Source organism: Erpetoichthys calabaricus, chromosome 4, assembly GCF_900747795.2.
Source record: "Erpetoichthys calabaricus chromosome 4, fErpCal1.3, whole genome shotgun sequence".
Taxonomy (NCBI): domain Eukaryota; kingdom Metazoa; phylum Chordata; class Cladistia; order Polypteriformes; family Polypteridae; genus Erpetoichthys; species Erpetoichthys calabaricus.
In genome coordinates, this window is record NC_041397.2 from 33,670,019 (window position 1) to 33,697,802 (window position 27,784).

At 40.7% G+C, this 27,784-nt stretch overlaps 1 protein-coding gene across 9 annotated transcripts in view; it reads right to left on the minus strand.

Annotated features, from left to right (window-relative positions):
* LOC114649938 (protein furry homolog) overlaps window positions 1–27,784 on the minus strand; it is a 471,909-nt gene that overhangs the window by 20,016 nt on the left and 424,109 nt on the right. For 6 of the 9 annotated variants that reach the window (XM_051927180.1, XM_051927176.1, XM_028799321.2 and 3 more), the window contains 9 exons: window positions 25,181–25,357; window positions 22,647–22,808; window positions 22,358–22,432; window positions 22,043–22,213; window positions 9,807–10,007; window positions 7,616–7,777; window positions 6,570–6,736; window positions 3,888–4,095; window positions 2,996–3,145 (listed from right to left, as the gene is read on the minus strand). In XM_051927180.1, the coding sequence (XP_051783140.1) occupies window positions 2,996–3,145; window positions 3,888–4,095; window positions 6,570–6,736; window positions 7,616–7,777; window positions 9,807–10,007; window positions 22,043–22,213; window positions 22,358–22,432; window positions 22,647–22,808; window positions 25,181–25,357 (1,473 nt within the window). Of the gene's footprint in view, window positions 1–2,995; window positions 3,146–3,887; window positions 4,096–6,569; window positions 6,737–7,615; window positions 7,778–9,806; window positions 10,008–22,027; window positions 22,214–22,357; window positions 22,433–22,646; window positions 22,809–25,180; window positions 25,358–27,784 lie in introns of those variants that run through there. The other 3 variants (XM_051927177.1, XM_051927178.1, XM_051927181.1) reach the window with 3 other exon arrangements.

Genomic DNA, 27,784 nt, shown 5'->3' on the forward strand with positions numbered 1-27,784 from the left:
CTGCTCTTCTGTTTGGAGATGACATTATTTAGTGGATGCAGTGGATTCTCCATAATTGATAGGAGCCTGCTGAGCGCCCTTCGCTCTGCCACAGATGTTAAACTGTCCAGCTCCATGCCAACAATAGAGCCTGCCTTCTTCACCAGTTTGTCCAGGCGTGAGGCGTCTTTCCTCTTAATGCTGCCACCCCAGCACACCACTGCGTAGAAGAGGGCGCTCGCCACAACTGTTTGATAGAACATCTGCAGCATCTTATTGCAGATGTTGAAGGAAGCCAGCCTTCTAAGGAAGTATAACCGGCTTTGTCCTTTCTTGCACAGCGCATCAGTATTGGCAGTCCAGTCTAATTTATCATCCAGCTGCACTCCCAGATATTTATAGGTCTGCACCATCTGCACACTGTCACCTTTGATGATCACTGGGTCTATGAGGGGTCTGGGCCTCCTAAAATCCACCACCAGCTCCTTGGTTTTGCTGGTGTTCAGGTGTAGGTGGTTTGAGTCGGACCATTTAACAAAGTCATTGATTAGGTCCCTATACTCCTCCTCCAGCCCATTCCTGATACAGCCCACGATAGCAGTGTCATCAGCGAACTTTTGCACATGGCAGGACTCCGAGTTGTATTGGAAGTCCGATGTATATAGGCTGAACAGGACCGGAGAAAGTACAGTCCCCTGCGGCGCTCCTGTGTTGCTGACCACAATGTCAGACGTGCAGTTCCCAAGACGCACATACTGAGGTCTGTCTTTAAGATAGTCCACGATCCATGCCACTAGGTATGAATCTAATCCCATCTCTGTCAGCTTGTCCCTAAGGAGCAGAGGTTGGATTGTGTTGAAGGCGCTAGAGAAGTCTAGAAACATAATTCTTACAGCACCACTGCCTCTGTCCAAGTGAGAGAGGGATCGGTGTAGCATATAGATGATGGCATCTTCCGCTCCCACCTTCTCCTGATATGCAAACTGCAGAGGGTCAAGGGCGTGTTGAACCGGTGGCCTAAGGTGGTGAAGCAGCAGCCTCTCCATGGTCTTCATCACATGTGATGTCAGAGCAACAGGCCGAAAGTCATTCAGCTCACTAGGACGTGATACCTTTGGGACTGGGGTGATACAAGATGTTTTCCAAAGCCTCGGGACTCTCCCCTGTTCCAGGCTCAGGTTGAAGATGCGCTGTAGAGGACCCCCCAGCTCCGATGCACAGACCTTCAGCAGTCGTGGCGATACTCCATCTGGACCCGCTGCTTTGCTGGCACGAAGTCTCCTCAGCTCTCTGCTCACCTGTGCTGTTGTAATTATGGGTGGGGATGTCTCTCCTATGCTGGTATCAGCAGAAGGATGTGTGAAGGGTGCTGTACTCCGAGGTGAGAGTGAGAGTGGGTTAGGGTGGTCAAACCTGTTAAAAAAGTTGTTCATTTGGTTTGCTCTCTTCACGTCTCTCTCAATGGTGGTACCCCGCTTCGAGCTGCAGCCAGTGATGATCTTCATCCCATCCCACACTTCCTTCATGCTGTTATTCTGCAACTTCTGTCTTCATTCCAGTCATAGCACAATGGAAGAAGCTAGTATGTACACCGTATTTCACATACTGCACGACAAAAACCTACCGACTCCACTGACCAATGAGGAAAGACCGCCTTCCAATGAAATCGTCGGATTACGATCATGAGATTTAAATGGCAGGTGCTGTTGATTCGTGAAAAAAACAATATTGTGTATGTGAAGCTCAGGAAAAATGAAATCTAGACCATTTTCTCAATTTGCCGAAAACTTGAAAGATGTGACATTCTAGGTTTTTCCATAGTTGGTGAGAGCTGTCCACATACAGGTACAGTTGCATACGTGAGGCCCTATAAAATAGATGCCTAACACTCATATAAACAATACAATAAACAGTAAATACAGTGTAGGTGAACGAAAATAATGAACACAGGAATCCTTATAATAATATATTTGAGGTATAGTGACGATAGTACCTGGTGTAGGTGATTGCCATATTCCTACAGGGGATGGCAGTTGAGGAAAAGATGTTTTCCACCAGTAGCAGCTTGCTGAGCGGGCACTTGCTTTGGTGATTGGCACAGAGGTAGCTTAACCGTTTGGTCTGTTTATGCTAAGCTAGAAAGTCTCATTGCTTAAAAGCAGCTGTCCATGTGCAGATAAGACTGTACACGTGGGGTGCTATAAAGCTGCGATATTAAGGCAAAACTCCATGATAACACAACAAGTGATGCCAAGTTGACTTGTGTGGCAGTGCCTGGAGGAGCACAAAGCTGAAAGGAGAGCTCTAAAATGTTCAATTCAATTACAAACACGTAAGCTGTGATATGCACTTGATCATATTCAAATTTCTGATATGAATTTGGCAGCCATTTTCGATGATGAATTGGATTATAAAGTTCAAGCCTGTCATTTTATTCTCCACCTTTAACTCACTGTGTGATCCTGAGGGGATCGCTTAACCTGCCAGTGCTCCAAATCTAAAAGAAAGGACTGTACCTCGAAAACACCTAATACAATAATGTTTGTTTGTTTAAATAATCACAGCTAGTATTTCTCAGTCAATTAGCCATTTTCATATCAGAATCTGTAAAAGCTCAAACTCTTGTTGACAAATTAACTTGACAGATGTGTATCTGTAGTAAGTTTCACAAATACACATATATTCTGAGAACCTCAACACCGCTCCAAAAGGCGGCCATATATTAAACAATGCAAATCATTCGAGGAACACAAATTGTGTTGTTTTCTGTTGAGGGCCTCACAGAGAGGCTTGAGGCACACAAGGGAGAAACTAAAACGAGGAAGGGCACCACACCCTGCAGCTCCCAAAGAACGACTAGGAATGAAGCAGCCGTTACTGGACCACCTTTGATTTGTGACTTCCCAAAGGGGTGCCAGAAAACACTAAACGTATTCCTGTTTACTTCACACTGTAATACAAAACACTGATGTATGACCACAAGGGTCAGTGACTGCAGTGAGACTGGAAAACTTACCGTTTCAGCATCCACAAACAGAGTTGGGCAGTCTGAGCAGGAGGCCAACATCTGAGAGGACCTCACAAACTGGGTTCCTATTCCACGAAGGCCGTCTCCCAGATAACTAGCAGCATCGCAGGTGAGTGAGCAGAATTTGTTTTGAATGTTCTGCAAAGTGAAATACACGAATGGGTCAAAACCTCCTGTAAGCGATAGACAGATTAGTGTTTATGTTTTTGCCATCCTCTTTAGACATTTTCACATTTTATTGTGTTACCACAGAGGGTCTCAACTTCAGTCCTGGGGACCCCCTGTGGCTGCAGATTTTTGTTCCAACTGGTTTCACAATCAGTGAGTCTTTTTATTTCTAAATGATCTCACTTAATGCTTTCATCTCTGTTATTCTGCATTCACAAAAGCACAGCAGTGGGATTTCTACATCTATGAAACATATTTGTATTTTTGTCTATTGCTTTAAAAAAAAAAGACATCTGTCCTTTTAATCTGTTAATTTGTCTCTTTTCCTGTGTAATTTGCTCCCTATCCTGTGCAATCTAGCTAACCCTAACTGTATATTAGCATATCTGTACTTTTCAGACATGATAGGCAATTAAAATGCCCCAAATATTTTATGAATACAAAAAGTAATTTTATTACGGATAGCCAAAAAAAGAAATACGCATAGGCATCAAACCAAAAGAACCTGCCTCATAATTACAAATAAGACAAATGTACAAAAATCATGAAAATTCACGAGAGATGGCACAATGAGTGTACAGTCCACCGGCCTCGGTGTCATTAGACATGCTGAACTAAAGGCCACTGGGTTTATATAATCTTGGATACTGACGGAGGCACTGCGCTGTACGTGATACTGATACCGGCAGCCATTACAGTATCGATCACATACCTGAAACAGTGATGAGAATACGTGGAAGGTGTAGACGGCACACGAGCCATCAGAATCAGACACCAGCTGATTGATGTGATTGCGCCAGGCTTCTTCTGCGTCATCACACACAGCAGGCTGGAAGGCTGCCAGGATAGCAGAGAAGAACGGCGATGGCGGCGGTGACGTTCGGGCCTCCAGTAACTCATCTCTCTCCTCGTCCCTAAAACTGACAACATGAAAAAATAAATAAATTGAGAATTTGACTTCAGGTTTGATGTGGACAGAGATTAATAAAGATTTAAACACTCAATAATACAAAAAACAAAGAAACACAAAAGTATACCTTCTTAATTGTTTATGAAGAATTGCTAAATTAGACAACAGATAAGCGATGGATCTTAAAAACGATTCTAATTTTTTTTGTCTGATAATTGCCACAACATATTTATATACAGAAACAGCTTACACTATTGCAGTCTTAAAAAATACAGGTGCCAAAGTGGATACTTAGAGTGAAGCCTCGGGGGAACCATTTTTGGTTTTCAACAGAACCATTCACATGAAGGTTCCATAAAGAACATTTATTTATTTAGATCCAAGAACAAGAGTATTTATTTCTAGAGCACATTTTCATACAAACGATGTAGCTTTACAAGATGTCAAAGAGGTAGTTACATGCAAAGAAAACAAATTAAAATTTAGTACAAATAATAATAAATTGTAGGCAAAAAGTACATAATGCACACTTACAAAAGACAGAGACTGTATACATATTAAGAGAAATAGAATCCTCAAATATAGAATTGTTTTTTCAAGTCTCTAACTGACATAAATAACCCCGAATAGGTGATAACAGACTGGTGAAATGCCAACTGTTTCATTATTTGAAAAAGGACTCTAGCTGCATACACAAACTCAGGCCATGTTTATTCTGCCCAAAGGCTGGAAGTGGACCAGGAGAAGACATGTAGTCAAAACCAGAAACAACTCGAAACTTAGACGAGGAAACCTATAGTACCAAAGCCTAATGATGATAATAGTAATAATGACGATAATTCACTTTATTTGCCATATACAATTTCTTGCATTAGGAACTTTTTGGGGTCAGATATTTGTACAGTGCCCCTGTTTAGGGGCCTTGCTCAATGACCCAACACAGTAGCACTTTTGGCACTGCCAGGCTTAAAACCAGCAACCCTCCAGCTACCAGCATAGACCCCTTAGCCCAGAGAGCCACCACTCTGGTGGAAAGATGCAAAGCCATCCAAGGACGCTAAATGCCCAAAGATCAGGCATAAACTCTGGCAAAGACCCTTCTTCCAGTGTCCAGGCAGACAACATCTCTGACGCCTACTGCTGTCTTCCCCCCAAAAATTACACCTCCGATATGTTGGTGCTGTGGGGCTGCGTGGGCCACATACAGAAAAGTGAAAATGCAATCAGCCCAATGCAAGGGGGACAGCACTGGGGTCAGTAACAGACCAAGGCACCCAGAGACCCATTCAAGGACAGTCACTGGTAGCTGTAGGGCAGATTAGAATTGGCAGTTATTGCCACCCTGCACACCTGGGTTGCTAGCCGGGTGCTGAAAGTCTTAGTTGACATCGGAGCTACAGCAACAATAATAAAGTCTAACAATGTCCCCATGGGTGCACGATTGTCTGCCACTCAGGCACATTTTTCACAGCTACCAGGAAAGTAGCGGTCATGAAGGGAGAAGCAATGGGGAACTGCAGCAAACGCGATGGGTCTGGGTGGCAGACATATGATACCACTGTGAACTGGGGCTGGACTTTTTAAAGAACACAGGGACACAATTGGATTTTAACTGGGGAGTTTGAGCTTCCCACAAGGGGAGACGAAAGCAAGAGGCAGAAAGGGAAGCTTTGCTGTTCAGGTAGATCTGCTTTTTACCCCCAGCCGCTAATCAAAAATCACAGTTACAGGGAAAAACGAAAGTTCAGAAACCAGAAATTCAACAGAGAAATTGAGTGGTATATTTAAGGGGTCATATTGATAATGTAAGACATGGCATTGTCCAAAAGCATGTCCCTTGGCAAACAGGAGTAGCGTACTGGAAATCGGAATGATAACATGGTGCTGCCCAAATGGAAAACAAAATAACACTGTGATACCATGAAATAAATAATCACTATCATCAGGAATATTATACTACAAAGGTAACTGCACAAAAACATAACCAATATAAGAAACCCATATGCCAGCATGTACGTTTTGCTTAGAATAATTATTTCTAAGGGAAATAAACTCTCAATGTGAACATCTCATAACAACGTTCATAGCAAAGTATTATGTTAGGTGGCCCACTATTTGTTAAAGTTTGTCCACATGCTAGGAACCTTTCCAACCCCAAAACATGAATTTCATATGTTCAGAATGGCACAGATTTTGGTCAAGTAATTCTATAAGGAGCCACACAACCCAGTGGAGAACCACTTAAGAAGCAGTACTTTTAAGAGCGTTTCATTAACACCTTAAAGTGGAATTGCCAATTTTGTTTGGTGGGCTTTTTATAAAAGCAGGCAGGATTTAGGGGGGAATTCAGTTTTACTCGTTGAAGCACCCATATAAGTTTCTCGTAGCCTGGGTCCCATTCTCCAGACTCATTCTTTGGATTAGCCACACCATGATCAGATAATCAGGAACAGTAACAAGATGACACAAATGCAAACTCCTCACCGTGACAGGACAGCATGTTCAAGTTCTCCACTGGCCTTCCCTTCAGCTTCTGTCATGTCTAAAGGAAAGCTGTCACTGCTCCCAAAAGCAGGAGGAAGCTCACTGACTGACAGCGAAAAGTCATCTTCCTGGACGTTTGTGTCCTCCTCTTCTACGGACACTTCGGCCTGTAAATGTAGCACAATAGTCAAGAGTGAAACAGCAAAACACGACTACTCACACAGCACACCATACAAAGTCAGTAAGGGAAAATAAAGATCTAAAATAAATGTGACTTCATCTAACAATTCAAACACAAATGTACAAGATACACAATTTAATTAACCATAAAAACTAATAAATAAGTACATTTTCTCTAAGGCAAGTAAATTCTTCAGGCTGCCTCATTAACTTTAATTTTGTCCAAATATAATTATACTGTAATGACGGATAAACACATTAATGGAGTTCACTGACCTTTGTTCTCAGTACAGTAACAATCCACGGAGAAAAATTTGATGCACCCACAGTTGTGCTTGCATGATGCCAATTTATCAAAGTTTGCCCAGAGGCACAGGACAATATGTACAACTCCTTTGTGCTTCCCTGTGCAGCCATTATTAATTTTTCAGCATGCATCTGCCCACTGAATTATTTTGCGCATTGTTCAGTTAAATGAGTTAGAAAAGCCAATCCCGTCTCAATCAGCCATAGTCCCACACACCCAGGATTATAAAGAAACCATGCTTTGTTTTAGAAATGAACAGAAAGAGTGAATCACAGAGATAACTCAAGAGTGAGAGGCAGGTTAGTGCCAAAGCAGGGACCCTTCAAGTAATTACAGCAGATCCCAGATTCATCTTTTATTTATAGTTATAGTAAAAAAAAATAAAAATCCCCACAAAAATCAAATTTGATTCCCCATCCCCTGCATTCTGAAGAAGACACCCCCCTATGAATATGGCTCATCGGCTGTCTCAGAACTTTCTCCTAGCACTGTTAGCAAGGCAGGCCAGCAGACGGGCCTGGTATGTCAAATTATTCGCATGCTCCCACAGCTCTGTCACCTTTAACCCCTCATTTGCCTGCTGATTAGAGTCATCGGGAAGAGAGACTTCAAAGCTAGGAGTTCTTGTGTTTAAGGAGTTTGGATCAGCTGAGGTGGTTTCAAAGGAGGTGGAGAGAGAATCCACATGACTGGTTTCCTCAGAGGGTGAGAGGTTAATAATCTGAAATCAGAAAAAGTGATCAAGGGTGTCGGCGATAGAAATACACCACATGAAGATTATTTTAATAAATGCTCAAACTCTCAATAATGAAGTATGAATGAAACTATATATATATATATATATAGTTTCCCGTATATATATATGGGAACTTGAACTGTACATTTTTAAGACAAATCTAAATCTGTGCTCGCATTTTTCATGCATCTCAGATTAGGAAAACGATCCAATCTGGCTCAAAAATCTCAAGAGTGGTGAAATTTGGTCCTATTTGCGCAATACAAAATCTAAAAATGAATAAATCCTCGTTCTTAAACCTTGGCACAGTTTTATTAGCATGTTTATATAGGTGTGTTATTTACACGATACAGGTTAGAAGCAGTGTCACATGACCGAGAAGGTTCATCATAATGCTATAAATCTGCGATTCACAGACGTCACCAGATGCTAAGGATCTTCTCTGGTGATGTTCTGCCAAGCCCCTAATGCAACCATCTTTAGCTCCTGCTTGTTTCACGGTCTTGTCCCCTTAGGTTTTCTCTTCAGCAATTTAAGTGTGCCAGTACCTGTGGCAGCCATACATGCCCAGCCATAACACCCCCACCACCATGTTTAACAGATGATGTGATCTGCTTTGGATCTTGTTGCAGTTCAGCTTCATCTCCACACTTTGTTCTTGCCACCCCTCTGATACAGATTCATCTTTGTCTCGTCTGTCCACAAGACTTTTCCCAGAATTCTGCAAGCTGTTTTAAGTCCTTTTTCTCAAACTGTAATCTGGCCATCATGTTTTTGTGGCTAACTAGTGGTTTGTATCTTGCAGTGTGGCCTCTGCATTTCTGTTCATGAAGTCTTCTGCAGATAATCATATCTCTGCCTCCTGAAAACTGTTTCTAATCTGTTGGACAGGCATTTGGGCTTTTTCTTTACCACAGTGAGGTTTGTTTTGTCATCAGCAGTGGAAGTCTTCACTGGCCTACCAGTCCATCTGTGATTACCGAGTTTACCAGTGCATTCTTTCTTCTTAATGATATGCCAGACCTGTAATTTAGGTAATCCTTAGGCTTTACCGATATCTCTAATGGTTTTATTCTTGTTTTTCAGCTTCATAATGGCTTCTTTGACTTTCATTGGCACAGCTCTTGTCCTCAAGTTGAGCAATGGCAACTACAGACTCCAAAGGGTAGAAGCAGGCCAAGGTATCTTATGAAACCAAGAAACACACCTGTCACGGCAATTGTCTCAAATGTTATGGTGCCCTATAATGGGGGGACATTGTAGAAAAAGTGTTGTCATTTCTGCATGTGTGAATGAAATATATGAAAATACCCTTAAAGGAAAGTCTGTAATGTGCACTTTAATCACGTCTGAATTGTTTGATTTGTAATTTTAAAGTATGGATCAGAGAGGAAAAATCAAGGAAAATGCGTCAAACGTTATGGGGGCCACTGTAGATGTGCAGGCCATTTGGAAAACTGCTCTAGACATGTCGGCTGACCTCCTGTTCTTTTTGCTGGAATACCTTCAGATTTATTTCTAACCGTACCTCAGATATTTATACCACATATGATGGAAAGGATCGACAAAAAGAATATCAAAAATAAATTCTTCATTAAAATGTTGTTCCCCGGGGGGAATTTACAGGCAGGCTCTACCACGGATAGCCCCCTAATGCTTGTTATGTTCCCCATCTCATTTCAGGCTGTCTGTACCCAGTAATGAATTTTATGTACATTTTATTTACAGGAATTAGGAATGAGCATATATTTAATATAAAAAGTCAGTAAGTGTTATTTTATTAATTTTCATGACATGACAATTAATTTGAGGGAATTAACACAAACAGATGAATGGATTAGTAGAATGTTATCTTATTTCTCCAGAGCAAAATTAGACCGCTTCATGCCTTAATTTGAATTTTTACAAGTTCTCATGTCAGCATAGCATTGTTTCATAACATCTGTTAAGTAACATCTGCACAGTCAGCCACATACACTTTAAGAAAGGAGAGCCAAGTAAAAGAGAAACTTACAAGCTGCGAATGAGACAGGATCTGGCTGGCGGTGAAGGCCTCCTCCTCTGACGACTCATCCGAGTCTTCGTGGTTCATTTTGTTCAGGCTGGGCATACTTCCAGAGAGCTGACCCTCTTCAAGCAGCTGCAAATCACTCTTGTCCAGGCTGTCTAGAGAGCGACGTCGCACACCCCAATTAAAGTTATCCACGCTCTCGCCCTAGGAGAAACCGAACCTCTTTAATAAAGGAAAGAGCCAAAGGCCACGTCCTACAACTGCAGGTTCAAGTAAGGAAGGGGCTTGCATTTTCTTTTCTTTACCAACAACAACTAAGTGCTGCTATACGGTTGTTTATTTCTGATCCTATAATGGCCTTCATGCTGATCAAATATTTACATCACTCAATTCCCACAGGTCTGCTGACTCCAACACAACCTGGTCTACTGCAAATGGAAAAAAGCCTTTCATTTGTTGCCAGAAAAGTCTCCTTTGATGAGTACCGAGTCAAAATATGCACGACCCCTGCAAGATTCCCCACCTGGGATTCTGAATGATATTTATTCTTAAGCCTTACTTGTGCTCTGAGATAGTAAAAGGAGGAAGGCAGGCTAATATTAACTAAAACTCAACAAGTGGCGCCAGGGAATGACACGACCACAAACTGCAGGGTTTTCCAAATCTCGCCCTGAGGGAACAATTCCTGCTGGGTTCCGCTCCACCCAAGTTTTTAAATAGAGATTTCAATACAAAGTCCCACATGTCTTACTATATTTATGGCAACAGTTTGTTAACATGGCTGTAACGGTATGGGCTTTGTTTAAAATGCAATATTTGGTAACATTCTTGGGCAGTGGGAGACATTTCTGGTGGATTTCACCTTTTCTACATTATGTCTGAACTGAGCATGTTACAATTACTGTCATACAGTAAAGATGATTAACTGCATGTAAAGCGAAGATAAAATAAGCAGACAGTAGACGCAGAACATGAGCTGCACAAACCACATCTATCACAGCATTCCAAATGAAAAGTCGCCGAGCCGGCCTGAGGTTATTAACCCCTTAAACTCGGCCTTGTTTAGGTCCATTTTCTGCTACTTTGACTTAACTGGCTAGAACTCCATCATGCTTCACTCAATTATTCATGTTTTACACTTCAAAGTCAAGGTTAAGCATTTCTCTGCAAGAATTTGTTACATCGCTGCAGAAGAATAAGTTGCAAAATTCAGTAACGTTCCTAAACAAAAAATGAATTTTGAATAATATTCTAATTAAATGTGTCAGTGAATGTGTGAGGAACACCCAGAAAATTTTTTTTTACTTTTACAAGTAAGTATCCATAGTATAAATAATCCATTATTGAAATCTCATGGCCTGTGTATCATTTTGAAGGGCAGATTGTCCTGTCAGAGTATATTTAGTTGGTAAAGAAATTATACTGTGTATCCAAATTACAACACTAATAGCTGCAAGATTCAAAATCACCAAAACGAAATATTGAAGTTGGAAAACATACAAAGTGGAATGTGGTGACATTTGAAATCAGAAACACCCCTCTCCGTGAGTAGATAATGGTCTCTGTCCATCACGTTGTACACAATTGAATCAGTCATTGGGGGGGGGGGGGGGGGGGGACAGGAGTTCCTGTGCCATCTTTAAGTGAAGAAAGAAATCACTGCAGTGTGGCATCGGGGAATGCAACACAACGTTTTAACAGCAAGCCACTTTACTTTAACTACAGCAATGAGGACATTCATGATTTTATGCAGTGTTTTCAACACATTTTGCATTATTGTTCAGTCCCACTGGTGGGTCCAAAACAATGGGGCTGAGCGGGTTAAAGCCAGATTTTATATTTAATTTTTTTATAATATCAGGTAATATTTAACATATGAACCAAAGATCCAAAGGGGAACTCATTAAGTCCACCTTTCCATCTTTTTGAACCCACTCGTTTGTTTTTTTTTTGCCCATATCCCAAAAATGTGCAGGTAACATTGACTAACGGCTGTGTATGAGTGTGCCCTGTGATGAAATGGTGCCCCATCCAGTGCCGTGAGGATGGGCTCTGGCCTTCTGACCATGATCATTAGAAAACGTTAAGGAGTAAACAAGACAGAGAATGAGACTACAAATAAAGCCTCGGCACGTGCTTGTTCTAATTTAAGTTACTACCAGTCAAGCTAGGACTACCCGTAACTGAGACACATTTGTCAATATTGAATGTTAACCAAGGTCTAGAAAAAACAAATATATATACAGTATATACAGTATATATATATATATATATATATATATATATACAGTATATATATATATATATTATATATATATATATATACAGTACAGTATATATACATTCTTTGCTTATTTTGAAGGATTAACAAAAGCAGGGGACTGTAAGATAGCATAATGCCACATTATTCTATTAGAAAGCGTTCTTTCAACTTTGAAGGCAATTTATAAATTGGGAGGAAGAACGGGAATTGCCATCCATGCAATAGACATGTATAATCTACTAATAGACAGATGGGTGGCAGTTTGTATTAACAGACAGGAGGATGGCAGTTTATATTGCAAGGCAGCAGATATCCTAGAGAGGTCCTCATCTGGAGAAGTTCTGTCAAGGAGCACTAACTCACTAGGCTGTCAGTGGGCAGCCATATTCCTTTGTTGCAGGCAGTTGCAGCAGTGATGCTACTGTGTGGGACCGTTCTGGCAGTCAGCACAATGTTGGTAGAATTGCTTTAGCCATTTTTGTGACTGCTGATATGTTACTTGAAAATATCACTTACAAGAGTATACTACAAAGGATGCATTGCCCTTATGATCAGGCTTACAATTATGAGGTTTTGAAAATGTGAACCTAATACAAGGGTAAGGCAATAATTATTTGCACTTCTGTGATAATTTTGTTTTGGTTGGTTGTACAGTGGTTCCTCGTGCACATGTGGAGACATGACTTGTCTGTGGTCACAGTGGTAAAATTTCGACCTTGATCAGTCAGTTTCTCTTGCTGTTTTTGAGAAATAAACATGGCTGCTACGCTCTCTCTGTTTGAACCAAAGAAAAGTAAAGTAGTGAGCAGTGATCCTCTTTTTAGGGGCTGAAGGTGGATCAGGGCCCAAAATCTCCATTGGTTCACCAGAATCATGGTATTGACTTGCTCATTGTTGACGTCAGTAGTTCACGTGGATGGGCTTAACATTAGTCTGACCTTTGTTGAACTTGTGAGTACATTTGTAAACACACACACCTTCTTCATATCGTGCAGAAAGCATTCTATGGATTTTGTTTGTGAAAAGAAAGGCCTATTTTTTAAAGAAAAGATAAGACTGGGAAGTAGAACAATTATGTTCCATACTAGGTACTTAGCTGAGAGACCTAAATGATACTAACCCTCATATGTCTATTGGGGTAATGTTTGACGTGTTCCAGTGTCAAAGTTAACTTTGTATGTGGTGTAACTAAGGAAAAACAACACATACTTTTACCTGATTGATTTACAATGAATGACTATATAAAAATATGCAGTATGTATATGTTGTGTGATGTTAGATTCACCAACAGGACCATTTTACAATGGGACATCACTTTACTTTGCTTCACTTTTCTCCACTGTGCCCAATACTGCTCTCGGTTTCCAATATCTACTCTAGCAACATGCAGTTGAAGGGAACAATTGATTTTTAAAAGTAACCATCTGTTTTTCTACAAATGGGCTTCTTTCAACTGATTGTGAGTGATCAACATTAAAAAGAAACTTGGCTCAGTGCAGCTCTTCTTTCCCAAGGGAAGGAAGGGATGGTTTACTGCATACTAACTGAACGTTATTCTTTAAAATACTGAAATCTGAGGGAGCTGGAGCCCCCTGCTGGGATTTGCAGTATTTGCAGGAGTTGCTGTTTGAATGGAGATGACCCAGCAGCGCTTTATGGTTGGCAGAACTGGGCCCGGGGCCTCCACGATGACAACAGGAGAAGACCAATGAGAAGATCTCACCTGGTGAGAAGGATGGCCAGTGTTTAAAGGAAAAGAAAGACTGGGAAATAGGAAGAACACTTAAATGGTCTCCACCAGGTACTCAGCCTAGAAGCATAAATGATCGGTGACCATGTACCCTTGACTGATCACACTGCAACTGTCCCTTAGGATCAGACTGTATATGATTTGAGTATGCAGCACAAATTGTGGGTCAGGCATTGGTCCTGTCACATCTGGAGTACTGGTACTTCTTACTAACTGCATGCAATACTGTGAAAGAAAACACAAACTTTGCATGTAACAACGTTTCAGTAATCACAAACTCCAGGCTGCCTGAAGGAGGCCAGCTGTGCAGAATCCCTGCTTCAAACTGGCCAGGCAAAGCCAGGCGCTGCACACGCAGCTTCAAACAGCTCTGGACAATGAGCAGGCCATGAATCTCATACATGCAGACCTCAAGCTGACCAGGCAAAGCAAAACGCTGCATGTGCCCGTATGTCAAGGTGATTGTGATAAGCTGCGCGTGCCCGTGTGTGGTGCTCTCAGCCTACCAGGCAACAAGCTGCACGTACACAGGAGGATGACTATTGGTGGGAGTATGAGACTTTAACCAGGAGGCATTCAGCACATGGCCAGAGAATGATTTTTGTGGTTTAACAAATCAGGGAAGCATTATAAATTGATCAAGGTGGAACACTGGAGCTCATTCCTGTTGGGCTCCATGGCCACCACCAGGGGGAGCTGCATGGCTTAACAAGCCCATGTGGGCTGGACTGCAGCTACACCTGGAAGTGCAGCCTCAAGTAGGTCAACAAGCACCTGGAGCACTTCTGGGGGTGCTATAAAAGGAACCTGCAGCCACTACTCTAGGCGCCAGTGTCGGGAGGAGAGGTGGAGGAAGAAGAGTGTGGTTTGGGGTGTTTTAGGACTATGTTGCGCTGGTATCCCGAAGGTTGCCGGTTCGAATCCCCGTCACTGCCAAAAGAGATCCTACTCTGCTGGGCCCTTGAGCAAGGCCCTTAACCTGTAATTGCTCCAGGGGGCGCTGTACAATGGCTGACCCTGCGCTCTGACCCCAAGGGGTATGCGAAAAAACTAACAAACGCTGTTGTAAGTCGCTCTGGATAAGAGCGTCTGCTAAATGATGTAAATGTAAATGTTGGGTCTGTGGGACATGGAGAAGACGTGCCCCACGGCAGAAGAAAAATAAAAGTTCTTTTTGTTTATTTTACACGTGCCTCCGTTGTCAGTCTGTGTCGGGTTGACGCCTATATAGCGCCTTTGCCACAATGCGTACTAACAAGCTTCTTCCTTTTTTTCTGTCTGACTAACTTAAGGGGTATAAATTGTTCTACGCTTCCAAGCCACTGCAGATGATTCAAAATGCTGGGCCACGTCTTGTGCTCTGCCAGACCAGTGGATATCACTCCTGTTTTCAGGTCACTCCACTTCAAACAGACATTGCGTTGAAAACTGTCAAGTCTGTCATTAAGTGACTGTTGCCTAGGTTGTGGTACATGGTGTTCAGAAACCTGAAATATGGACGAATCCTTGTTCTTCTCTGTTACAGGTCAGTCATTACTATAATACTTATGAAAAAATGGAACTTGGACATTGCTGGTTTCAGTTATTTGAACTGATTTTGATAAGCGTGGATTTATTTTCTGAATACATCTCAGGGTGTAGAACCTACCCTGGCACGACTGAAGTGTGTGCCTGTCTATCACTGGGTGGTCTCACTCATACACTTAAAATCAGTCAATCAACCAAACCAGCAAGTCATTAGATTATGGTACAGCACTGGAGTATCTGGCACTGCACTGACACACCGAGAACAGGCAAAGTCACCACAGGAATTTTACTGCCACTATGTCACCCTAGAGTTCAGTTTAAGGTGCCACAAGAGATTTGTTTAATCTATTCTGCAGAAATAGAAGACTGAGGCCAAAGCAAATGAGCAAGTGACACGACAGCAAGCTATGCTTTCAACAACAAAAAAAAAACACTTTCAGGACACACGACAAACAATTGTCATAAAGAATGAGGATCTTTGTAAAAGGACTCTACTATTAGGCAGTGGACCATCACTTGAATGCTAAAAAAATCAATCATTTGAAATATAAAAAGGAACAAAATTTGGAGCTACTGTTAGATTTCCTCTTGACTGTATCCTTTACCAGCACAATAGATACTTAAGTCTTGATCATGTAGAATTACAGAAACATAAAATTAATTACAGAAATGCTAATATGAGTGTCAATCAAACAGGCACCTGAAGATCCACAACCAGATAATAGAGTCTGTTAGTCACAAAATGTTCATAATAAATGCAACAACCAGCAAATAAACAGGTTTTCATCTCACAGGAGAAGTCTCTAAGTACTATAGCAGTGAGATGGCCAGTATGACCAAGATGATTTTAGTCAAATATGAATTTCGCTAAAAACAGCATCCTGTAACATACTTGCAGCATGCTTTCAATGCTTCATTCAAGGGATGTACTCTACAAAATGAATAAAACCTGTAGAAAACAGCTGGGTAATGTGGCAAACTGCCACGAGCTGGACATCGCATCCCAGATGTGGTCCCAAAACACTCTCATTACGGGATATTAAAGATGCACTGGAGAAACACATTGGGATAGAGTAGCATAATAAGGGACGGTTGGAGGTTTTGGATGAAGCAGTTCCTGGTTGCCTGGATAAGCAGGTGGAGGAAGAGTACCATGATAAGATTCAGGCTCCCACAGGGCTAGGCGTTGTAGTTTCAAAAGCCAATCCTGCTAACTACGCCAATTTAGACCAGACAGGGGCCTTTGTGAACAGCCCTTCGTGTCCAGAACAGCCATTAGAGGAGACTACCTTCTAAACAAAAGGGGTTTATTATAGACAGCTAAAGGATAACAGGGAGAATATCAGAAGAACATTAGAACAATCTGGACGAGAACAGGCCATTCAGCCCAACAATGCTTGCCAATCCTATCCACTTAATTCTTCCAAAAATAGTCTAGAAAGAGCAACATAGGTAATAAAAAAAAACACAATAAAAACCAAGTCCACTGGGGTGGACTACACAGAACAGGGTAGCTGTAATGGCACCTAAGCCTTATGGGTCTCACATATATCTTTCTGACCTCCCATTTGATTTCCAATTTTTTTTTTATATTATATTATTATAATAATATTTATGTTTAGCTAAGGTTTTTTAACCCTACGGTTCTGGATCTGATCTTAGCTTGTTTCAAAAAAGTGGCTTGTAAACTTGAATATTTTTACGGTCTTTCCTGCAAGACTCTTATTTATCACAGGCGTCGCATCTTATGGAGATGTGATTGGCACAATGCTAGGGAAATGACCCGGTAGTTATCAGTTGTGACATCACAAGATTATAGGTAAAAAGGTCACAAAGAGCACTTCCTATCTCTCTGACTTAAATAACAGAAGTGCAGCATGCTTTTATTTATTTTGTGCTCCTGGTAAACAACTTCTGATCTACACATTTTTGACTTCAGTTTAAGGTTTTTGATTTGGCTTTTCACTGACTTCCCGGTTATGAATCTGTGCCTGTTTTTTTTCTGGCTCATGTAAAATCTTCTGACCTTTTATTTAAAAATTCACTGTCACGTTCTCTGTGTCAGAACAATTTTAAAAAACATGAAATTGCATTGAAACAGAAAACAAACATAACCGCAGGTTTTCTTGGCCTCTAAAACTCCCCAAAACAATGTTTAAAATACTTTTTAGAGACCAATGAATAGCTGCAAATAATGATAAACAGAAGCCAGATCAGGACGGTGAACTTTGTTGCTATTCTGCTCCCAACTCTGGACTCACCGAGGAGAAGCTGTAAAGCTCCTTGTAACGCGACATCTAGGTCAGCTACCGACCTGAGGCCGCCTTGCTGAAGTTCTCTCCAGTGGCCTCTGCTTCTTCTCGTAGCCGTGTTGCATTCTGAAACTACAACTTCCATGCAACCCTTAGGGACTCCGAATCCAAACTGTATTACTCTGCTGCCACCTGCTTGTCTGGAGAACCCAACACCACTTTAGCAAGTCCTTCAGCTTTCTCTTATTATGACATTTCTTTCTGATTTTTGATATTCCGCCCTAAGAGTGTCTGGGACCATATCCTGGACAAGATGCCCTCGTCATAGTAAAGTGCTGTCCTCCACAAACCAAACAAGTAAAAATGATATGGTATAACGTATCAAGGGTCTTGAACATATTCAGCCCTTTTCCCATAAGTATTTGCATTCTGCACATTCATGGTTGATTCTTACCTGAAGCTCCTGGGAGGCACAGATAAAAAGAACAGGAAAAAAAAAAACAAAACAAAGAACAGAAAAAAATGGCATTACACAAAATTATGGCATAACATTTTAATTTGACTTCATCATAATTGGAAGCAAATGACTTTTTTGTATGAAGGACACTGATTTCTTAAACTTTTTTAAAATTTTTTTTATCAGATCTCCCCTTGCTTTTGGCATTCATTTTACAGGATCTGCTCTTTCCTGCACACGTCACTACGCCTTTCTTCTCTACACATTGGTAGGCTGTGCCATGTCTTAATCAGAGGCCAATTCATATTTCTGATTAGACTCCATTGTTAGTTTGACTTTTGCTTTTCCATTCCTGCCCTAAATCTGTAAATTAAGTGTTAAGAGAGATGAAACTTTGAAAAACAGTGTGTTAATTGTACAACATGCTGGTCCCCATAGTGGTTTCCTTTTACCACGTCTTTAAACATAAAGATACTTAACTTGTACAGCAGCTGCTCTGCAGGGGTCTTTGTAAACCAATTTATCAGAGGCTGTATATTGTGATCTTTTTGGACCTGTTAAGCACTGCATGATGGTAGTGGCATTAAATAAATTATGGAATCACTGACTCTTTACTGGACATCTTAAATACGCATGCCCTCTGAGCTGACATCGGAATCGATCTTCCTAGTCATTTATTTTTTTCCTGCATTTTGTTTATAAGTTGCTTCTGTATAAACTGATGACTTAAATGAGAACAGGCCTGTTAAGTGAGGTAAACCTTTTTTATTCCTTCAACATTTTTGACCTTTGCCAGTTATCTTAGTTTTAGGAACAAAGCAAATAAAAATAATATACAGTTTAACTTTTCTTAAGTTATTTCTTAGTTGTTGTGAATGCTGACACGGATGGACCGGTGTCCCGAATGGGTCAGAGAGTGACGTATTACCTGGCTGGGAGGCCCTAAAAGATGGGCAATACAGTGAGTGAAGTAACCTGGCCAGGATGGCTCAGCGTTTCCTGTCCCAGTCGGAGCACTGGTGCTAAAATGGATGGACTGGGACAGTGCATCCCCCAGCACATGAGGTGGCAGTGCTTCTCTGCTCTGGTCCCATTTTAAACACCCACAGGGTATCATGGGATCTGTATTCTAAAAGAGTTGCTAGGGGACGCTGTCGAGGGAAACCCTCCCTACTTTGGGGAACTTCTGCCTGACCCAGAAGTGTTTCCTATGGGCCATGTCCTGGCACCAACAGTACTCCCAGGTCTGGCATAAAAGAAGCCATTTCTTTTGCATCAGGAGGGAGAGTGGAGGAAGGTCATTATTGGAATTGTGCTTGTGAATACGTGTGTTGGAGGATGAAGCTGAGAAAGGTACATTTGTATAATAAAAACATACAATAGTTTAACTTGTGTCTAGGGTCTGGGGCACTCCAATTTGGTTACATTGTTTCAAGTCTGGAGTGGAAATAAAATAACAGAAACATCAATTTAACTTTGAAGTAACAAAATCACAGTCATTACAGGTGTGTCCTATTAAGGAGATTGCCACTGAGAAGTATGTCTCAGCTAATAATCTTAGTGGGTCCCGTAACAACCAGTGACTCGGTCCAAACAGTCTGCGACTTACACTGACAAAAACCAAACAGACTTGATTTTGTCTTTAGTCGCAGGGACCAGCTCTGCGTGCATGAAAGATGACAACCAATGTGCACTCACCCAGAAGTACAACGCATATAATGCAGCAACAAGGAATAAGGAATGAAGGTGTTTTGGACCTCAAAAAAACGATGCCTCATTTTTTTTACGTACCACAACAAAAAGGAAAAACAAAACAAAGCAAAAAAGGCTGAGATCACATCTGTACTCGACGTACCTGTAAACCCTTTGCACAATGGGAATTTGAAACTGTGATGAAAGGTCGTCAAACAGTCATCTAATTTGACATCCTTGGCGATATCTAGTCACATACTCAGACATCCTCCAGTGACGAGATCAGTAAATGCAGTCAGCCAGTATGACATTCCCTCTGACTAGACATTGTGTAATGTGACATTGGCTTAAAATGCGGTAACTAACAGAGATCTAAAGAGGCAAAATAGTCAATGCCCAAATTCTTCTGCATCACACAATCTATACAATTACTTCATGTATCAAGGGAAACAGCCTAAAAACAATGACAGCATATATGAAACACGGACCAAGTGCATCAGCTGAAAATAAAAAGTCGCAAATCAAAGCTCACCGACAACGATAAATGGAAAATTGCAGAATGTCAGAAAAATACAGCCTCAAAAATGAGCACAGAACTGAATGAACAACTCCGTGTTGCATTATTAACACAAACTCCACATAACCTTGGAATTTATGGAAGCTCTGCCATTTGGATCCAGCTTCTATACACGGTCAGCACACAAAGACAGATAGACTGGTCTAAGGAGCACAAAACCGGGACCCTAGAGCAATGGAAAAAGGCAACATGGTCTGCGGAGCCAGCTTTCACTCTGTTACATGCATCTGGATGAATTTACTTCTGGAGCAAGCCAAAGGGATGTCTTCAAACCACAACGTCTGTTGCAAATTGTTGAGGGGACCATAATGGTATGGTCAGCCATCTTGTGGGAGTCTGTAGATTGAATGATTTTTCTGCATGGTTGTATAACATTCACTGATTATGAGGTTATGAATACACAAAGACAAAATGCACTGTATCTGCAATACTGCGGGCTGACAGACATTATTATAAAGTGGTGTCTGGTCAGATGACTGACAAACAAGTATGGAAGAGGGACACCTGCCTTCGAAATGATGAGATGGAATTCACTGTGTAGAAAGGCCCCAAAAAGCCTGCTAGTGAGTGCTATTAGAGTTCCAAGCAGAAGCCTTAGATTGCTGACTCAATGCCATCTCTGATGGGACTCTCTGTCTACAGTAGATCTGCCCATAAGGCCACACAAAACTGGTCCTGAAATCCCACCTTTTTTCTCTCTTGCATTTTATATCAGCTGTATCGATATTTATTGTACACTCACAGACACTCATTTCCTGATGCATAGAGATGCCGACACTGTTCTGCTGTTTGGTCTTTTTTCATATTTTATTTGTTTTACTTTGGGTAGTTGGTTCATGGTTCTTGGTTCATACTTTCACTTGATTTATCACACATTTGCATTATCTTGTATTGGTTTTTATTATATTCCTGAACCCTATGTAAAATGTCTTGTGTTAGAGTGACCAGTGAATGGCCCTATATAAAATAAAGTTTTATAAACTGACCGTTGTCACAGGCTGCAAAGCACTTTTTTAGAGGTAATGTAAATAAAATCTGCTATGAACTTCAGACTTGTGTCACCGTATACCCTTTATCAGATAATGACATTATGCCCACCAGATCTAAAAACATGGTTTTACCCGATAATTTAATAACAACATTAAATCACACTAATACTATTCTTTATTTAGCTGTGTAAGTGCCATAGTGGATGGACTGGCATCTTGACTGGGATGGAAGGTGAATCCTTCCCTGGCCAGGAAGCCACAACCAAAGGACAACATGAGAGGAGACATAACCCCACTGGGACTGGGCTGGATTATTGTCCCAGTTGGGGAGCAAAATTAATGGATGGGAGGTGATTTGTCAAGAGCATTTCCCCCTACTACAATAGATGACAGTCCTCTGCTGACAAGGACCCAGTATGAGCACCCACAGGGATCCATGGGGTTTGTAGACTTGAGCGACAACCCTATCAGGGTCCTTAGGTGCTGCAGGGAGAAGGACTCTCTGTTTCAGGGGGTTTCTGCTTGATCTGGACATCAGTCCATCCACCATGGCACTTTCACTGATTTTTATACATTCAATACATCTAAGTGATTAGAAAGTTTGACAGTTAACAAAAAATAGTGAAGAAGCTGCATTCTACAGTTGGCTCCATAACAAAAGAACAGTTGCTTACTCATCAATAATTGTGATCTCGAAGAAATAAAGATTTGCAAAACTGGAATTCAACATACCTCTCCATCCTCCAGCTCCACATCTAAAAAGTCAAAATCTCTGAAGACCCGAAACTGCTGCTCGCTGGTGGTATCATCCATGTTCTCCGGGTCCCTGTTGCCGTCTTCAGAAGGCACTAAGCTTGCCTGATGCTCAATCAAGTCAAGATCTCCACAGGAAGAGAAAATGACCTGTCACAAAAAAAAGCCAGTGAGAACTGAAACTTTTGTGGGATAAATAACTGCATCGTGGTGTAAATATATACCAAGGTGATGGTTCACACTGCAAGAAATTTTATGAGGTGTGCACAACATGTGTAAGGCTTAAAAACTTACAGAGGGATTCTTAGTGAGTCCAACTTCTTGGCCACATAGTGATAGGACGTTAACAAGCTTCTCTCTGGTCCTCTTCTGAAAAGCAGAATTAGTGTCATGAGCAAAGAAACTGAGGTTAGCATTACCAAAATGGTGAGATTTAGCGATTGAGAAACACTGAAAAGCACAGGCAAAGTCTCAAACACCCTAGCAAGCACTACATCAGAAATATCATCTTATTCTACCACTTCTGAATGCTTAAGACTTTACAATATATTTTGAAAATTTTGTCCGTTTTCTTATTACTCACCTGAGACGACTGAGGTTTCTTCCAGCTCACCGGCACCAGCACATTTGAATTTGACCCTGAAGAAGTGGAGGATGTGCTTCGCGTGACGGCTATGGCTCTCGTTTTGCCATCTCGTCCCGCTGAACCCTGCAGATCATCGAATCTTCTTCCGATAATTGGAGTCTGTGCATAAGAAAAATACGACGTTCACTGGTCAGATGGGAAGTGAACTCCATCTCTTTTATAAGTGTTAATATTTTCATTCTTTACATTTCAACTGCAAGTAAATCATAAGTTGTTAAATAGCTTTTTTATTTTAAATTCCCATTCAAGCTTTTCAGCATTTTTCAGAAAAAACATCAAAAGTGATGAAAAGGACAAAAACAATTTCTTTCTTAGAGTTCTTTAAAAGATGCCCAAACAAGTCACTTGCACTTTACTTATGTTAATATCTAACTCTTGTTTAAAAAACAAAAAGTAAATACCTTTTGTTAAAAGGTCAAATGTTGCACTAAATGGTTACAAATTAATTAAACTTCAGAAGCCGTCCGAACGTCTGCTGTGCACTGCTTCTGCTTCTCCCCTCCTAGACTGTTACATGTTTTCCATGCTGCTGTCTAATCAGACACAATGTGTTCTTGAGAGGCTGACCTCATTTCCTGCCATTCACAGTCTGTATAAATAGCTCACTGGCCTCTCTTTAGTTCCCACACATTAGTGAGTTCTTATCTGTCACATCTACTGTACATCTCGGAAAAGTCAAAACAGAAAAGTGAAAGCAATTCCCTCAGTTTTAACTGAGGTCTTCTCTTTGCCAGCTAAGTAATCTGAAGGGGCAGAGAAACGCTGTCTGATGCTCTGAAGTCAGAGTGAGTGGGTGGATGAAAAATTTGTAATGTTTATCCCCTATACAATAATAACAACCAAAAATTACATGCAATATATAGTAAATAACCTATGTATTTATACATTCATTTACTGAACCTCCTTGCCCTTCTTAGTACTTGGGGGCAAAGCAGGATCTTCTCTGGACTGGATACCAGTCCACTGCTGGGCACATTCACTCACACTTGGACAATTTAGAGTTACAAGTTAAACTAAATGGGATGCGAAAGAAAATCCAAGTACCAATAGGAAAGCTTTGTGGATGAGGGAAGAACATGCAGGTTCCACACCAATAGTGACCTGGAGCTATGAGGCAGCAGGGCTGTGCCACAGTGCCACCTAAGTGGCATTTCTGAAAATAATATAACAATTTTGTGCTGTGCACCAAGCCATCCTCCTACTTTTTTTACTTGGGGGTCCCTGCCATCCTTCAAAACAAGTACAAGGTCATCATATCCAGTGTTGAATTTTGGAGAAAAGTAGAGAATCCAAGTAAAGCTGTGTTGTATGAACTTTGTTTAGCGACGTGTCAGAACTCAATTTGTAATTGACAGGCATTCTCATATAATTAGTTGGTTAGGCTGACATGCCATTAATTTACACATAACATTGATTTGTAAATTTAATCTGAAGCAAAGCTAGACTGGAAATAGTTCAAAGGCCACAAAACACCAAGTATTTCATCATTTCCCCAAATGATTACTTTGAGCGGCTTACAAATTAGAAACCCGTTCATCCATTTCCTCCTCTCACTTACTCCAATGGCCTCGGTCACAGTGTCAGCAAATAAAATGTATAGGTTTATAAAGGTCATCATTATTGTCATGGGTACAGAGTACAGGGTTTTACAACTGCCAATCAACCCAATAAGCAAGTCTTTTGGATAAAGGAAGAAATTGGGGTATCTGGAGAATCACGTCTGAGCCTGAGAGACGACACTCAGGGTATCATGGAGAACTGAACTGTGACTTAACAAATGCCTCCAAATCCACTCTTATGTATCAGAAATGAGCTTGAAAAGACCCTAAGTAAAAAGGTTTAAGTTAGTATCAGAAATGTCAGCAGAGGCTAAATGAAGTATGTGCTTCATTCCATCGGTGATGTACATTTAGAATAAAAACGGGAAGCTCCTCTACATAGCAATAGTAGCGAGCAGTTGGATGTGTTAACAACTGAACGAGATAAGCGATGCACACTGGTGCAGTGGGTTTTGAGTTTAGTTCAATCCTCTATCCAGTCACTTTCTGTGTGGAGTGTACATGTTCTCCCCGAGTCTGTGTGCGTTTTCTCTGCTTAACTTGACTTCACACATTCCAAGAAGTGTGTGTTTGGTTAATTGAAAAATGAAACTGGTCTGACATGAGTGTGTGTGGACGCATTTGTGATGACATCCTGTAATGAGGTGGCATCCCATCCAGGACTGGGTTCCTGTCTTTAGCCCCACAATTTGTGCATTGGCTGCAGCTATCATATTGGGAGTCAAGAAAAACAGATGCATGGACTTATGGAACAATATACTAGGCACTTAAAGAAATAGCTCACCATACAGGAACAGAATCGTCTTTCTTTAGGAAACATCCACTTGTTACTAAATCTCTCTGCTTCCACAAGAAAAGGCTTATCCTAACCCGAGAGAGGCAATATTACAGAAATCACTGAGTAGCTTTTACCTCTGATATGTCAAAGTGAAACTCCAATGTCTTTCCAGGCAGTTCTTTGGAGGGGTTGTTCCACACTTTTAGTTCCATGTGGGGCAGGTCACTGTGTGCGTAAGCAGGCAATACCAGAGTAGCAGAACGTGACACCACCAACTTCAGAATATTGAGAGCTTCTTTCCAGTGAATACTCTACAGGAAAACAAGAGTGTAAAAAAACTATTTAGAATTCACATTGTCGAGTATGCACAGCCTAGACAGTAGTCAGTGCAAATTCTAAATCTAAAACTGGCAATCACGTTATTGAGCAAGCAGAGTGACACACAAGTACTTAGTAAGACAGACCGGCAAGCAATGAACTTCACGTTTGGGGGTCCATACATCCTGTCATTTAATGAAATAATTGAAGGTTAACAACATGGTCCTGTTAAATCTTGGTCACTGCCTTTTGGTAACTGAAAGAGGAGCAGCTACTGCAGAAAGATACATTTAATAACCGGACTAAAAACAAACCAGAGGCATTTCAAAAGTGGCTGAAAAGCAGCCATCACCACGCTTGACTGCTGTATGAGAGTCTTGTGCTCAGCTGACTTTGGTTTTTACTAAGCATGGATATAATGTGTAATGCCACAGGAATTCTACTTTATGCTCATCTGTCCAGAGGTATTTGCTCCAGACATCATCTAGTTTATTCAGAAGCAGATTTGCAACCATGCTGCCGTAGCCTTTTGGGAGAAGAGATTTTTTTTTTCTTGCTTCCCTGTCATGAAAGCCATAGCTCTTCAGCCTTTTTGTAATGGCAGAGACATGAAGTCAAAAGAAGAAATTGTAGATCCCAAGGTACAGATTTTAGAATCTTTGTGGGTACTTGGAACGTTCCACTCCGGAGCAGACCGATGACATTATAAATAATCCTTGTCAATTTAGATTGATAACAGCAGAAACAATACTTATTTCTATAGCACATTTCCTTAGAAAATGTGTAGTTGAAAATGTTTTACAAGAATTTACAAAAATTGCAATTACAAATAAAAATAAGTAAATGAATAAAATCCAAAAATAAAAATAAATTGAAATTTATGCAATACTGATACAGAAATAAGTAAAAGAAATGGAAGAGTCCTTAAGCATGGATTAAACTATTATTAACCAAAATCATAAGTCTCTAATGGTTATAACATAACTAAGTCTGATGCTATGGTCAGATGGCCAAGGAGGAGAGGAGAACAAAAACTCCAGCTGGCGAGATGCTGGAGAATGTAAACCTCAAGGGTTTCTGAGGCCAAAGGACAGGCCGGCCCCCACAGGGCATCCCACCCAACATAAAGACTCAACTTAAAACTGTTTGGTAATGACCTTATAACCCTTCTCAGACAAAAGAATGGCTGCTTTTCTGACGTCATCACAGACACAGATCTTTTGTCCTTGAAGTGGTGTAAACACAACCCTGAGAGCACCAGACTGATCTGCTAAAGATTCTGTTTTTTATATTGATTAGGGGGCTTCGCTCGCCAACCCCTGTGTTTGGTTTTCCGGATACACACTTTTAAGATTTTTTTTCCTTGAATTGTTGCTATTTCATTAGTTTCACTTTTATTTCAGAACTTCTGTAAAAACAATATTTGTAATCTTGCGAGTCCCAATATGCTGAATCTTTTTAATGAGGTCAGGATAAGTTTCTCTGTTTGGAATTTCAGCACAGACAAAACGATCTACATCATCAGCAGTTAATAATTTTTTTTACAAAGTAAAAAAGTAAGTAGAGTTCTGCATTGGACCCCTGTCTGTAAAGTCGTGCTATTTTCTTCTCACAGTTCCAAAAGTACATGGGGTTACCAAGGTGATATCCCAGCTTTTGTCTAGGTTTTTGTACAAGGGCTAGACAGAACGTTTTTGACTCCTTGGGTAAATTTAGCTTTTTAAATAAGCAGACAGATACATATACAGTATATACATGAACAAAGTAACCAATAAATGCATGTGCGGTAAACTCCGTTTTTGAAATTCTCAAGATTCTTTATTTGTCACATGCATAGTTATACAGGACAACACGCAGTGAAATGCATCCTGATCCGCTTATCAAAAACTGTGCAAAGTTAGAAGAATATCAGTTAGATTAACAAAAAGTCATAGATCGAAAGATAACAGTATAGTAGAACATAATAAATAAGTAAAATTATGTGAATAAGGTAGAATTAAGTGTTAAAGTGCAATAGTGTAGTAATTATTGTGCAAAACCAAAGTTAGACTGGTGCATAGTTAAATGATGCAGCTTGTTTGTTTGCGCTACTGCGATCTTTACTTTCTTTTTTTTATATATTCTAATTTTCCTACTTTCATATCCTTTAACTTTCTCCACATGTGTATAGCGCCAACATTTTTTTCTTTTTTTTTGAGCCTTTCTAATTCCCCTTTTTTCATAGTCTCTAACCTGCTCTGCATGTGTTTAGCGCCAACGTTTGTAAACGTCTTTATGAAGTTCTACTTTGTCTTTTACTCATTGTCTTTTAATTCTGAGCCGGATTGGACGTGCTTTTTTTTCAATTCCACTTGTTCCGGGCTGATAATTACTTTTCTTATTTTCTGAATTTGCACCTCGATTATTCTTTTTTGCTTTTT